This window comes from Arachis hypogaea, chromosome 8 (genome assembly GCF_003086295.3).
Source record: "Arachis hypogaea cultivar Tifrunner chromosome 8, arahy.Tifrunner.gnm2.J5K5, whole genome shotgun sequence".
NCBI lineage: Eukaryota > Viridiplantae > Streptophyta > Magnoliopsida > Fabales > Fabaceae > Arachis > Arachis hypogaea.
In genome coordinates this window covers 29965712-29981069 of record NC_092043.1, presented here as the reverse complement: position 1 = coordinate 29981069, position 15358 = coordinate 29965712, and the positions used below count along the sequence as shown (strand labels likewise).

Genomic DNA, 15358 nt, shown 5'->3' with positions numbered 1-15358 from the left:
GAAAATCTGTAGGGGGTGAGAACATCGTCCTCACATGTTCTCAGTATAGAAAGTAACTGCCATAAAAGTAATGAACAAAATGTGAATAATTGACTTTACTCAGTAAAACTATTCTTGTATCAAGCCTTTGAAAATACTTTTTAATTTTACTTTAGACAATTCGTTGCTTTCTTTAAAATTTCTGAACTTAAAACAAATCTCATTTACAACATTGATTCTTAATCACTTTAATACATAAATTAGTAGCACCAGAGACCCAATTGAATACACAAGCAAGACAGAATAAGACAACCAACAATCACAGAGAAAATACAACAAGCAAAACACAACCAAAAGCAAATGCGCAAATAATATGATGCATGTCTGTCCTAAGCAGGTCATGAACTCATGCGTCGGTTGTCTACCCGCAACCCGACATTTATTACTCGGGGCGAATCCCAAATATGGTCTCTTTACCATGTCAATTAGGCACAATTATTATCATGGGCGAACCCATGTCAATTAGGATATCTTGGCATCACAGTAAGAGACAGGTTATCAATTAAGCGAACATTCCCGCATTAGCAATCTTAGGCTATCAGTTAGACGGACACTTTCGCATTAGCAATTTGGCACAAGGCCCATTCAACATACAATATGCTATAAGTTAGGCAGACATTCCTGCATTAGCAATCTTAGGCTATCAACCAGGCGGGCACTTTCGCATTAGCACTTTAGCACAAAGCCCATTCTCTTTTTCTTTATTATGGCTCCACATCACCAATTACATACACATACCTCCACATCACCTACATTATTAAACGTACCTCCGCATCACCGCTTAATTACACATGCCTCCGCATCACCAAAACCACATATTCATTCATCTATCATAACCTTAAATCGATTAGTTTTTAAGTAGTCAAAATTCTTAACATTTAATAAAAACTCTTTTTGGTAATAAACCGAACTCAAATTATAACTTAAAACAAGAATTCCTTATTAATGGATTAAACTTAAAATATAGTGCTTTACTGGATAAATTGAAAACAAAGTAGTATGAGTCTTAAATCAAATTTTCTTTTGAATAATGATTTAAACAAAGCCTCAGAGTTTTATAAAATTTTTTGCAGCATTTCCTCTAAAATTTGGGCTTTGCCACCTTTCAAGAGTTCCAACCAAACCATTTCTCAATCTTTTCAGATAGCAAATAATTTTTAGTAATTAAAACGCTTTTTTTGAAGTTAAGCCACTTTCTATTTTAATAAAATTCAGCCTTTCAATTCTTTTGCTATTGAATCAAACCGATAATTACTAATACATCAAACTGATATTTTCTCAAACTCTTTCTAACGGTTTCAAAACTCAAGTCACTTCTTAATATAAATTTATAACGGACAGAACCACCCCTTAAAATTTGACTTCATCATCCTTACGAGCTCCCTCACTTTTATAATTTCTCGACAGTTTACCAACCTTTCATCACACTTAATCACCATCATACCAACACCAGAATCAATTATCTTTCACTTCCACAATCATAAATTTGAATATCAATCACAATCTCAATTCAAACTCTATTTATAATTCAATTTAACAAGCAACACCAAATTTATCAACATTCACAATCACAACACAACCAATTATCATCAATTAGACATACAAAACACTATAAATTATTTGTAATTACTCAATAAGTTTTTAGACATTTTTAAATTAAAAACTGTTAATTTTAAAATGAAACCCCCATCTCCGTACGAAATCAAAATCAACAAAAATTTTGGAGAAGCTTTCTGACCAAGTAACTGAGGAAGAAAACGTCAATAATCACCTGTACCTCCTAAAACTCTAATTGGCCGAACTCAAAGCGAGAAAGAGCTATGTCACCGTCAATTTCTATCGGACAAAAGTAACGCCAACGCGTAGAAAAAGAGGATACAAACACTTTTATCGGATTAAATTTTTTTATTGGAGTTACGGATCTTAAGAAATCGAAGCCGAAAGTTCGGAAGTTCCATAGTTGCTCATGTTTCCTTTCTCTCTCAGTTCTTCTCTTTCTTTTTTTTCTATCCAAGAGTGATTCGGTCAAGAGAAAGAGAGAATGTGTTTTGTGATAATCATGATTAGGTGTGTATATATATAAAAGAAACGTGACATGTTTTAAATATATGTATATACATGCATAAGTACATTTTCTTTTCTTTTGTTTCTTAGAGGCTTCGACGACGACAATAATAATAATAATAATAATTTTTTAATCTTTTTTGAGATATTTTATTATAATAAAAATAATTTAAAAATCTTAATGGATTTTGAACTCAAAATATCATAAAATTTAATTTAATTACTTTTAAAAAAATAATTTTTTTAAATAAAATTAAAAAATTTAATAAATCATAAATAATTTAATATTAATTTTCAAAAAAACTCGGGTTGTTACAGGGACAAACCTTTATCAAAGAGATTCAGAATAATGAGGAAGAAAAGGAATGGAGGATTAAGCTCGTTCTTGCAAGTCTCGGACTAACCTCATCGGTGCGATGGAGGAAGAAGGAAGGCCATCTCGTCGTCTCTCTCTAATGCAGTCTAGGAGTAGTGCAAATCTACACACGCAGCTGCTGTATAAACGAAATAAATATGTTTAGGGTTAACCAGTGGCAATTGTGTGATTTTGGATGAAAAAATAGGGATATTTTTTAGAAAAATAAATAGTGTCTACGTTGACACCGTGTTTAACCTTTCTGTGTACCATCTTCAAGAAAGGACACAATGTCCTTAATTATGTTAGGACACGATGTCTAACATTTTATTATTTGTGTATACAAATATTGAAATTAGGCACAAACCAAACATTGAACATGTATCTCTTTGTCCACATACCAGTGTCAATGAGTTAAGCCTCAATGTAGTCCCTGAAGTTGCACTCGAGTCTCATAGTTGTCCCTGAACTTAAAAGTTCCCCAAATTTATCCCTGAATTTGCACTCTGGGACTCAAACTTGTCATTCCGGCAATTTATGGCCACCTGGCACAACTGGAAAGCAGAGCTGGCTGCGTTCGTGACACGTGGGCGTTACAACGGCTAGCTGATGTGGCAGAGTAAACTCTCCCGAATCAATTTGGTCCCTCAATTCAAGTTAAGACCCTAATCCCCAAATTTGAAGCCCACAGTGCTCACTATGTTCTCTTCTCTTCGGTTCTGTGTTCTTGTTTTCTCCATCTTTGAAGCCCGATAGTTATGGCAAGCGCGACCAATGCAGCTGGGAGCTCGAACAACCCACGATCATTTGGAAGCATCATGAGGAGAATGAACAGAAACAGAGAAGCTCGTTTGCCAGAATGGTGTGCCTGCGGGTCGAGACCAGTGCTGCGGTGGTCAGGAACGGATTCTAATCCAGGGAGATCATTCCTGGGTTGCCCAAACTATAATGTAAGTATTGTTGTTGTTGATTGTTGTATTTATGGATATAAATTTTGCTGATTCAGTTTTCTTGGCTGTGCAGATTGTGGGTAAAAAATGGTGTGAATTATTTTTGTGGGTTGATAAAGTTTTGGAAGAAGATGTCATAGCATGTGATAATAGAACAAGACATTCAGTTAATGATGAACAATAGAAGATGAAGATTGCTTGGAAATTTGGTAAATTAGAGGCTGAAATTAGGGTTCTAAAAATGGGAGGGATTTTGATTTTTGTGTTCATGCTGCTAATTGTAGTTGGTGTTTTTGTATTGAAGTTGGATAGACAACAGGATCAAGTGTATCTAGCAAAAAACAAATGACATGCATGTTATATGCATATGTTGTTCATGTACTTGTTCCTGTCGTTTTGTTTGAAAGAAATGCAAATTAAAGTGTTTGATTATATGCATACTTTTGTTCCTGCACTTCTGTTCAATGAAATGGAAATGGACAGGATTTGAATTACTCTTAAGTCTGTAACAGATGATAAAATATAACCAAAAGGCTGACAAAACTCAATTCAATAAAGTCATAATTCATATTGGTAATGTTTCATTCAAAAAAGGAATTATAGAGCTAAAACACCAAGTATATCAAAATTGTTAACATATTGACCTGATAAAATTCAAATACTAAAATCCTCAATACTAGGATAACGTTTAAGAAAGCATACATGGTAAACAACTTCAGCAAAATAGATACACAAAAACAGCATGTGTCCCTAAACATAATCATCCTAATTTTCATTTTTTGTGTCTGTGTGCCTTGAATCCAGGGTTGGGCACAAACTTCATTAAGTTTGCAAACCTTGTAGCAGTCCCCTGTGTTGCACCTTGCATAGGGTTAGGTGGGGGATTCCTTGCTGTATGACTGCTTCTTGGTGGGGTAGCAGCAGGTGGGGTGGTTGCTGGTAGATTGCTACTCCCTGAAGCTATTTTTTCATGATGCTTGGCGAACTTTCTTTTTAGAAGGAGCTTTGGCGGCCTATCCGGTGAGGGTAAAACCTATCAACGAAAACATGTAAGATAGTTAGTAAACTAGGTAAGGATGTGAGTATAATAAATTAAAAGTCATCTAAGTTTGCGAACCTGTTGAGAGTCATCAGTTGCTTCCAAGGGTGGTTCACTTTGGTCAACATTGATTTCAGCTGGGGCTTGTGGGACAGGGGCAGCAGAGTTGGCATGACCTTCACCACCATTAGCAGCAGTGAGTTGTGCAGCGGCAGCCTCTGTAGGTGCAACAGCCTATTCAGCAGCAGCTTTCTTTGGACAGTTCTTTTTGGTGTGTCCTGCTTCGCCACAACAACGACATCGACCTTTTTTATAAATTCTTTTCATCTTGGTCTTCAACTTCTTACTCCCACTTGGATCCTCATCTGCATATTTTCTTCTTTTTTTCTTAAGTGGTCCTGGCTTGTTTCTAAATTTTGGTGCTTGTGGTCTGTTATATGGTGACTTTTCCATTGTGCTTGACCTGGAATTGAATTGATATGGAAGGCATATGTGTTATTATATGCTTCCATGGTCAACCACTGATGACAAAACTCCTCCGGTCTCTTACCAACCCTTGCTAGTGCAGCACACGCATGCACACATGGCATCCCTAAACAGCATTCACACAACAACAAAGACAACAACAGCAATCCCACAACAAAGGCTGATAATGATAATAAGACTAAAACAATGAATTTAAAAAATATTACCACTCAATTGCCAAAAACCACATGTGCAGAGCCTCTTCTCCAAGTCCACAACCATGTTGGTCGGCCAGCCATGAACTTCGAACTTCTCATAGTCTGCGTCACTAGACCACATCGGGACCCAAATTTTTTATTCCTTCCGTATCTTTTCTAACCTGCTGTGCTGTATTCTTGTATAGGAGGTAGAACTCCAGTGTTCAAATTTAGCTTCACCTTGTTCCTAGCTATCGACCTCATTGCATACATTCTGACTTATTCCAAGAGTGTGATAACAGGCTTAGTTCTAGCATCTTTGATCCTAGAGTTGAAGACTTCACAGGCATTGTTGCAGATGTTGTCTATTTTAGGTGCATTACTGAAGAATGCCCATCTCCAAGAGTCTCTAGGCCACATGTTCAAATACTCCCAGGCTTCCTTATTAACCCTTTCAATCTTTTTGATGATTTCAAGAAATCCATCTTGGCTAGTACACCTTGCACAATCCCATAGTAGCCCTCCAAGATGGAGATCCTTCCATTGCTTATTGAAGTTCTTCCACAAATGCCAAACACAGAATCTGTGATGGACATCTGGAAAAACCTCCTTAACTGCATTTATAAGGCCCTGTTTCAGATGCCAAAAAAGGGGGTCAGATACTTGCTTTCGGGCACCAAAATAGTCCCTACACTTGTAAAAGTGACATCAAACTAGTCCCTAGATTTATGTAAGAGATATCAGACTAGTCTCTAAACAGCACTGTTACATACAAACAGAACATTATGCAGCATATTATCAACCCAGAAATAATTCAGCATGTATAGACAGCAGCCAAGTTTATAAACAACATGTTGAAGCACACCCAATAGGTAATAACTAATAAGTAACAACCAATAAAGACAACAAATATTCCATACCTTCTGCATATCTGAGATAAAACACAGCTTGTTCTTCTTATAATCCCCCAAGTCTTGATGAAGTAATTCTAAGAACCATCTCCAGGTCTCAGTGTTCTCAACAGGGACAATTGCATAGGCAATCACATATATATGGTTGTTTGCATCTTGGTCAATAGCAAACAGGATCTGACCACCATGCCGGGTCTTCAGAAAAGCTCCATCCAAGCCTATGAGGGATCTGCAACCAGCCAGAAATCCTTTTTTACATCCCTCCAAACAAACATACATCTTCTCAAATATTGGATCATCATCATGGTTGGGCTGAGGTATAACACCAACTGTGACAGTGGAGCCTGGATTGCTCTTCAGCAGTGTCAGCACATAATCCCTCACCATGCCATATTGGGCAGCTGCATCACCGTACACAACAGATCTAGCATCTCCTAAGGCCCTGGTCAGTGAAGACTTGTTTAGATCCAAATCACATTTAGTCTTAAAATATTGTGTAGCCTCGGAGTGTCTCAGATTCAGATATTTTCTTAGCTTCTTCACTAATTTACAGGCTAGCCACTTCCTATTAGCTAGTCTATTTTTGGTCTCTCTTGCACAGGTGTGGTCATCCATGAACGTCTTGCCAGCAATTGTTCTCAGTATTATTAGAAGCATACACAAGCCAGCCACAACTCTCATCCTTACACATAGCTCTCATCCTTACGTTATCGTTCTTCTTAAACCAAATCCTTCTACCCTCTTGTATACAATATTCACGCAAAGCCTCTTTGAACTCCATCTCTTTGAACTCCATTTTTGTAGTGAATGTCATTCCAACCTCAAGCCTAAGATCTCCAAACCTCCCCCTGCTCTAAACGCAGGGAAGACGCATTTGAATCAACTTCCTCTAACTCATCCTCAGACTTCGGAGGAGTCTTCATTTCTTCCGAGTGCCATGAGTCTCCATCATCAGAATCATTATAAGCATCATCCTGCACATCATGATAAGGAGCAACTGATGATCCAAACTATGGAATTGGTCTAGAAATGATTTCATCATCCTCAGAATCTAAGTCTGCACAAACAGGACCATCATCTTCAACCATAACAGCCTTCTTTACTTTTGTAAGTTTCTTGTATGTCCTACTTCTCAGTTTTACATTAGTCTTTGCTACTGATTTATCCAAAGGCAAGTATTCTTCATTGGACACCTCATCACCACCAAGCCTATATGGTTCATCCTCTGCACTATCATCACTGTCATGGCTGTCTGAGGATTCCTCTGAACTAGACAAAGCAACAAAGGCTGTTTTGGGCTATTTTCCCTTACGAATTTTTCTTGCAATATTTCCAGTAACAGCAGCTCTTGTCAATGGCCTCTTTCCACATGCTGCTGCTATTTTTACATTCTTATAGCCTCTCTTTGATTTAGCCTTCTTGGTTTCTTTCCTTTTGGACCAAGGTTTCGGAATTGCAGTGGGTTGGGCCATTTTTTGTGGGATTTTGGGCTTGGTTTTACTGGGTTGGGCCATTGTTTTTTGTGGTGGGTTGGGCTTAGGTCCAAGACTTGCAGTGGGTTGGGGGGAAATTTTTTTTGGTATGTTTCGGTTACCAGCAGAAATTGAAAAAGGTGGCTCCTTTGGTTTTGTTGTATCAGTAGCATTTTTTGGTTCAGAAGTTGGAGTGCATGGTGTTGTGGTGGGAACTGGTTTAGTTGTGGCATTAGTGGTGTGTTTTGGGGTGGAAAAAATGGTTAGTATCAGCATTAACTCCTTGCTTTTAGATGCCCACTGGTTCTGCTTCCTCAATATACACAGGTTTAGATACCCCATATTCGTAGCACACATGAATAACCCCCTTGTTCTGCTAAGCCAGGTAACACATCTCCATGAGCTCCTTATCATCTATTATTGCTCTTAAACTAGTTTGCAAAGGCCTATTAGGAACCAGCCACCAAGTTTGGCTAACCTTGCAAAAATACATCTAGTGTGTCTGTATCAATGTCCGGCAACTCACAAATCTCTTCACCGTTGTAAGACATACTTCCATCAGCCTCTATGATAAACGGCCCTCCATGGTGAAATATGATGGTAATCAACGGATCACCCATCTGCAATTTAAAAAAAAGGTTCATTGATCAGAGTCATTGTCCTGAAACACATTATCAATTTGAAAACTCCACAACTAACTGCAGTAAACCCTAACACATAAAAAACAAGTTTCTATATCATCAAAACACAATAAACACTCTCAGTCTATAATTTTGTTGGCCAAACCACTAACAAACCTAGTTCTGATCAAACCCTAGTACAGAGCACAAAACAGAGGCGTTCATACCCATAGATTACAATCGAAAAAAAAGGCCTGAACTTTGGTGAATGTTAAATTAACAACAATATAAAAAACAGAGAAACCACATATTTTTTCATTTTTGGCTTACTTGTGTCAGAGAAACCAGCCTTCCCAACTCTGTGTATGAAGGAGATGACAATAGCGATGCTCCAGAGCCTGAGTTTTCGACTGAAATCGGTGCGGCTAATGCAATCGCACATGCGCCATTGGTGACCGTATCGGAGAAGAAGAAACCTCACTTTGTGTTGTGTTTGTTTTATGTTTTGAGAGGAGGGAGACAATACGTTAGTGTAACGTTGAGGGAGAGAGGCTTTCAGCATGAAACCACGTCGTTTCATATCATTTTGGTGCCACAGCCAAAACGGCGTCGTTTCTATAACGCCCACGTGTCCCGAACGCTGCCAGCTCTGCTTTTCGATTGCGCCAGGTGGCCATAAATTGCCGGAAGGACAAATTTGAGTTCCGAAGTGCAAGTTCAGGGATGAATTTGGGGAACTTTTAAGTCCAGGGACTATTATGAGGCTCGAGTGTAACTTCAGAGACTACATTGAGACTTAACTCCAGTGTCAATCATATACTATCCAAACACACCTTTAAAGTTCATTCAACCGAAACTTCAAAAGCACTTATATCAATAATTTAAGTATTCTATGAATGTATCTATATCATTAGTCCAATCCTTTGTAATTTATAGGAACTGCCCATAATAACATTAAACTAATTTGACCCAAAAAAAATTAAACTAATTCAATATTTCACCCTCACAACCTCTACATTTGTCTGCTTGTCAAGTGATCTGGTACCAAAAGAAGAAGTTTAAGCGATCCAAATATTATAATATTTTGATAACATTTTACCTTTACTCTTGTACGCTTAACCTTGAGGTGAAAATAAATTAATTGTTAACATTATAAAGAACAAAAACACTATGTTATCTTACCAGAAGTTGCAGCGACAGTTAGCAAATTTTCTCAATCGATTACAACTAGTAAGACTTAAACCCGAGATCTTTAAGTGAGACAAAGACCTGGACCAACAGTTCAGCCCATGTCCAGAACAAAGGACCCATGCCCCTAACCGACCCGGAACCAATCCATGCTCCCCACCCTTTGTGTGTGTGTGAGAGAGAGGTTGCATTCCAGGCTATGTTGCAGCTTCCTCTCCTCAGCAACTCGGTGCGGTGATCTGAACCCTGAGCGCTAATGACGCCACTGAAGACTATTTGTCTCTGGGCCGCCATCCAAACCGTCTTGCCTCCTTAGCACCAGCCGGGACCTCGTTGTCGATGTCGTCCATCGCCCAGTAGCTCCAATTCACGACTTCCTTAGGTCGCTATCGCTTTGACTGCAGCTGATACCTCATCTGTCTCGTCTTACCGCAACACCATCTCATTTCATATCCCTGGTTTCAATTTCAACCCCACCGTAAAGATCCGGTTGACACTAAAACCTGGAACATCTACCCGTGTAACTGCATCGCCTTGGGTTGCATGCAGACCCTGGTTCAAACCTCTTCATTTTACCTATTTTGATTTTTTCTATTGGTCTTTCGAATTCTTACTTCATATTTGAACCTCACTTCTAATGATACTTTGTATGTCTGCAGGTGGTTGAGTACTCCGGCTCGAATTTTATTCTGCTACTTTTGCCACTGCATGAGCTAGACGATTTCCTTTTCTGGGAGTCCAAGTCATTTCTTTTTCAGGTAAATTCTCCATTAGAATTTGAATATCTTGGATGATAGCCAATGCTTCTCCTATGGTTGTCTTGGATTTAATTGTTTGAATGAGCTTTAAGTTGTTTGATTCTATTAGAATTTTTTTATTTGTAGATTGTTGACTATAATTAGTGCTTGCCTTATTGCTTGGGCTTCTGCCACAGTACTTGAGTTGACTTGAATTTTTTTTGAGAATCCTAATACAATCCTTCTTTTACTATCTCTAATCACCTCAACTTTTGCACATGTTCCATTGACCTTTCTAAAGGCAGCATCAACATTCACTTTTCTATTGACTTCTATTTTCTGTAATAAATTATCTCTAGTGCTCTTGTCCTGTTGATTATCCAACTAGGATTCACTTTCTGTTATTGAAAAAATTTGTTGTTTTTAATTTTTCATATCTTCTCATATGAAAAATTCTAGCTTACTAATCCTCTTTTTCTGATCCTCTCCACCTCCTACTCTGATCTTCCTTATACATTCCAGCATTCAACTTCCAATTGAATTAATTGTCTCAACTGTTGGGATTTATTGGCATTTCGCCCCGAATCATGTTGCTCTTGTCCAGTCACATAGCAATTTAGAATTTAGGTAATTGACAATCTTTTTATTTATACTCTCTGTTGATCAAGTGGTTTTTTTTCTTGGGTCTGGACCGTAAAGCAGGCAGAACCTTAAAGCCTCCGATGGTCATTTTAAGATAACATAGTAGGCCCAAAATGGCCATATTTGTAAACTATCGCAAACGTAGAATAGGCCCAATAAAACTGCACCAAAAAAGAAACAAGAAACAAGAAAAACGAATTGAGAGGGGAGAACCAGAGAAGATTGAAATTCGATCAGAAATCAGAAAAACCCTAGTATACTCAAAACCTTGCTATATATATAGTCACAAAACCCTTCGAACCTTCTTTCTCTTTCGGTAGTAGAAGTAGTCATTCTCTCCCAGCTCCGTCTCTTTCTCTCTCACTTTTGCTCCTAAAACCCTATTGCGATTCTTCCTCTCTCTTCATTCAATGGAGTTTTGGGGTAACATGCTCTGTTCTTCACACATATAATTTCCCTCACTAGAAATGATTTCTGAATGCTAGTTATCATTCGTTATTTTTAGCTGAAAATAATCTGATTTTAAGTGTTGCTTTTCCCTTTATATGCCGTACATATATTTCAGTTTCTATAGCTTTTATTGTGTTGAACTTTATGCAATTTGTGAGAATGCTTGTGTTAGGGTTTCTTGATTGGACCGTGGTATGATTATTTGTTAGCTTTTTTTTTAATTCAGGTGCTGAGGTTAAGGTTGGTGAGATTGTTAAAGTAGACAACAAGGAATCTGATGTCTGCATACACCTTTCTCAGGTTAGGGTTCTGATTGCTTGGTTCGGTTTTTCTACGTTTGTTATGTGTTTGAAAAGGCTTATGATCGGTTTATTGTGGTTTTCTCTATAGGTTGCTCTTGGTGAGTCCAAGAAGGACAAATCCAGTGAGCCTGTGGTTGTTTATTTGAAAGTTGGAGAACAGAAATTTGTTGTGGGAACCCTTAACAAGGAGAAGTTTCCTCAAATTGCTCTTGATTTGGTTGTTGAGAAGGAGTTTGAGCTTTCCCACACTTCCAAGAACGCCAGTGTCCACTTTTGTGGATACAAGACACCTGTCGCTGATGAATATCCTTTATGCTCCTAAATTATTATATTTGAAATTGCTGGTCTTTTTTACCCATAATGTTTTACACAACTTTGAATGCGTGTATCTATTTAATAGAATCTAAACATGCAACCTTAGTTTCCGTATATTTTTGCTCAATCTTTTATTTTTCCTTAACTTATGATTTGTTTCCTTCTATCACTGAGGAGGATGATTTTTCAGGTTAGGTTCAAACTGTCACTTAAACTTATCGCATGTAACATTTGAATTGGAGTGTCTGCTGAAATTTGTTGTATTTTGTCTGACTTGTGCAGACGATAGTAGTGATGAGGATCATCCATTGCCAGTTGCACAAAATGGTATATTCTTCCTCTCAATCTGCCAAATATTTTTCTGTTTATTAATGTTACATGGATAATTAATTAATTTATAATACTTGTTCTAGGAAAAACTGAAGTAAAAGTTGAGGAAGTAAAGGTTTCTCAATCTAAAAAACCTGATGCTCAGGCTGGTGCATCAAAACAAGTAAAGGTAGTTGAACCAAAGAAAACAGAGGATTCAGACGATGAATCTGATGAGGATGATGAAATTGACAGTTCAGATGAAGAGGTATTTAGGATTGTTTAAAATAATCATAAGATGCACATTCTGTAATCCGTAATTTTTTCGTGAACTGCTATTAATCACTATCATGTTAGTTTTGTTCTCCTTTTGAGAGTATTTTTACATATAGGTAAAACATTATTATTCACCTTGAATGAATAGATGGTCCTTTTTTTTATTTCCTTGGTTTCAATATTGTCATTGCAACAATTATGCCATTGGTTGTTCTAGATGGAGGATGGCGAGAGTGATGAGGAGGGTGAAAGTGATGAAGATGATGATGAGGAAGATACCCCACCCAAGAAGGTAATCATATATTCTGTATTCTTTGTATAATTTGCATCCTTGTAATAATTCGTTCACGAAATGATATATTTTTTTTTTTAATTTGAAGGTGGACCAAGGAAAGAAGAGGCAAAATGAATCCGCGACAAAAACTCCTATTTCTAACAAGAAAGCAAAAAATGCTACCCCTGAAAAGACCGGTGAGACTTGTATATATAATATTGATTGATATTTGTTGGATAATTGGTTTATTTATAAAATGTTTCCTAGTGTGTTTGCAATGCATAGTTTGGTGTTTTGAGTTGCCCAATTGAAATTTGCTTAGGATTATAGTTTGTTCTTTAGTCGTACATTTTCCATATTCTGGATTTCTGATAAAACAAAAAGTGTTCGTTAAATTTTGATGTAGATGCTAAGAAAGGTGGCCATACAGCAACTCCTCACCCAGCAAAGAAGGGTGGAAAGACTCCAAACAGTGATGGCAAGGACACTCCCAAGTCTGGTGGACAATTCCTCTGCAAAAGTTGCAACAAGTATGTTCTCTTAACCCTTGCAATAATTTGAAATTGTAGTTTTGTTTAAAGGAGTAAATTGTTAATTGGTTTTCATTGTTTTATCCAGGAATTTCAATTCTGAAACTGGTCTCCAACAACATAGCAAGGCTAAGCATGGTCAGTGATATTGGATCTTAAGCTGATTCATTTGGTATTTTTGCCGGATATATTAGTTTCGTAATGTAAGAACTTTAGGTATCGTTGGTCACATTTTGACCTAGTAAGTTATTATGGGGTTCGCATGTTTGAAAGTTTTGTTTTGACATTGCTGGGCGTCACAATTAATTTCTTTAGATGGTTTTCTGCTTCATATTTTGATTTCTTTTTCTATATTTTATGCCAATATGATTAAACAGTCTTGCTTAACGTAGGCACATTATCGTTGATGGGAAAAAATTATCTTATAATATTTCTTGATTTCATAATTTATTGAAGGATTTAACTAAAATATGCTAACAATATAATGTATAATAATGAAAAACATTTTAAATTTTCAATGTATTCAATACGTTTTAAATGTGTATATATACTTGTTGGATAACTTTATGTTGAAGTTTTTGTGTGGAGAATGAAGAGTTTATAATTTATCTGAAACTAATAAAAATTGAATGACAGGTACTTAGTTATTTAATTATCTACGAGAGAATCTTTATTTTTTCACTATTTTTTAACCAGTGTGCATCATATTTATAGTCAGAGCTTTAGTCATATATATATATATCTATATATATATATATATTAAAATTTGATCTTTGGATCCATATTAGTAAGACCTTAAAATGAACTAAGCTGATATAATCCACACGCGTTTTTCCTTTCTGTTCAATTTAATCTGAACCCAACGTACGATTCAGCTTCTGTAATTAGATATGTAATTGCTCAGTACCAAATAATGAGTAATGTAAATCTGCCAGAGCTGAAATGTGTAGACGACGATTTCAACTGCTAGATAATGAGTTGCTTATCATTGTACGAAGTTTACCCTAATAAATTAAATTTATATAACGATTTTTTTGGGGTATTTATATAACTAATTTAATGTTTCGTTTCTTTGTTTTTTGGTATCAAATGTTCCGTTCCTATATTCTTTGAGTTTACAAATGAGGGCTTTCAAACCCAATATACTAATAGAAAAATAACACTATATTTTCTCCCCACGGGGTACTGGCATAACACAATGGACTCCTATGCAATCTCGAATTTGTTTATATATTTTAATTCTAATTCAAACTGATCGCCTAAAAAGAAACTTTAACCCAATTTTACTTTATTTAATCTTGCAAATATAATTGGGGCTGTGAAAGGTCATAACAACTACTACTACTACTATTGACTCTTTTTACTAGTAAATTTGGATTACAACAGTAATGAGCAAAATAACCAGCAAAAAAAAAGCTTAAATGAGCAATGAGCAAGGCGCAATGCTTAAACACAAATGGAATAGGGCGTTATCAAATTAAGTAGACCACCGCCAACTAAAAGGGAACAAATTTATTACATTGTTTCTTGCTATTAAAACGTTCGATCAGGAGTTAAAACAAATAACCAAATTAAATTAAACTACACATGAATGAGATATAACTAACTAACCAATGGGCTAACGGTCTATGAAATGTTCTATCGAGTTTATTGCGGACATTGAGGCTTTTTATTTCACCGTGGCTTGTGGTGTGTGTAGACTGTAGAGAATGAGAGATATTTTATATTAGAGCAAGGGTTTTTGGTATAATATTATATTGATAAAATAAATTAGAAATTAATAAACCAACAAGCTGGTTTGCCCGAGAGGTTAAGGGGGAAGACTTAAGATCTTCTGCACATAAGTGCGCGTGGGTTCGAACCCCACAGCCAGCACTTTATAGTTTTTTAAAGCCTAAGTGTATTTGCTTTGTCAATTCTGCTCATCAAACCATTTTCCTCTCCCTCTACATTTTCTTTTTATTTTCCCGTATGCATGTTTGATATGTTTTGGGAGCCTCACTTATATAAAAGAATTTGTAAATTCATTTGAAGAATACATATCTTATTAGTGCAATTTTTTACCATGTGCAATTATATCTGTCCAACAGATAGACTTTAAAGTCATATATACCTGAAAAATGAAACAATATTATATTTTGTGCGTAGGACATTGAAGGGGTGTTTATTAGTTTATAGCAATACCCACAATTGCAATGTGCTATCGCTCTCTTTCGTTCTAAC

The 15358-nt window shown here is 36.5% G+C and overlaps 2 protein-coding genes and 1 non-coding gene across 4 annotated transcripts; 2 read left to right on the top strand and 1 right to left on the bottom strand.

Annotated features, from left to right (window-relative positions):
- Window positions 1–5388: 5388 nt before the first annotated feature.
- Window positions 5389–6701, bottom strand: LOC140174698 (uncharacterized). Its single transcript, XM_072200193.1, has 3 exons — window positions 6106–6701; window positions 5883–5988; window positions 5389–5739 (listed from the first exon to the last, which is right to left on the bottom strand). The coding sequence occupies exons 1-3, from the start codon at window positions 6699–6701 to the stop codon at window positions 5389–5391; spliced, it is 1053 nt and encodes a 350-aa protein (XP_072056294.1).
- Window positions 6702–10842: 4141 nt separating this feature from the next.
- Window positions 10843–13466, top strand: LOC112706870 (histone deacetylase HDT1). 2 transcript variants are annotated; one of them, XM_025758391.3, is made up of 10 exons: window positions 10854–11102; window positions 11356–11429; window positions 11520–11734; window positions 11917–11936; window positions 12029–12073; window positions 12160–12323; window positions 12549–12623; window positions 12712–12802; window positions 13012–13135; window positions 13224–13466. In XM_025758391.3, exons 1-10 carry the CDS (start codon window positions 11090–11092, stop codon window positions 13279–13281), a joined length of 879 nt encoding a protein of 292 aa, XP_025614176.1. In that variant the 5' UTR covers window positions 10854–11089; the 3' UTR covers window positions 13282–13466. The 2 variants fall into 2 exon arrangements, with proteins under 2 accessions (XP_072057144.1, XP_025614176.1); XM_072201043.1 differs by lacking the exon at window positions 11917–11936 and having other exon boundaries at window positions 10843–11102; window positions 11520–11745.
- Window positions 13467–14927: 1461 nt separating this feature from the next.
- Window positions 14928–15010, top strand: TRNAL-UAA (transfer RNA leucine (anticodon UAA)). The gene has a single exon. It is a non-coding gene; the product is annotated as a tRNA-Leu (tRNA).
- The last annotated feature ends 348 nt before the right edge of the window (window positions 15011–15358 follow it).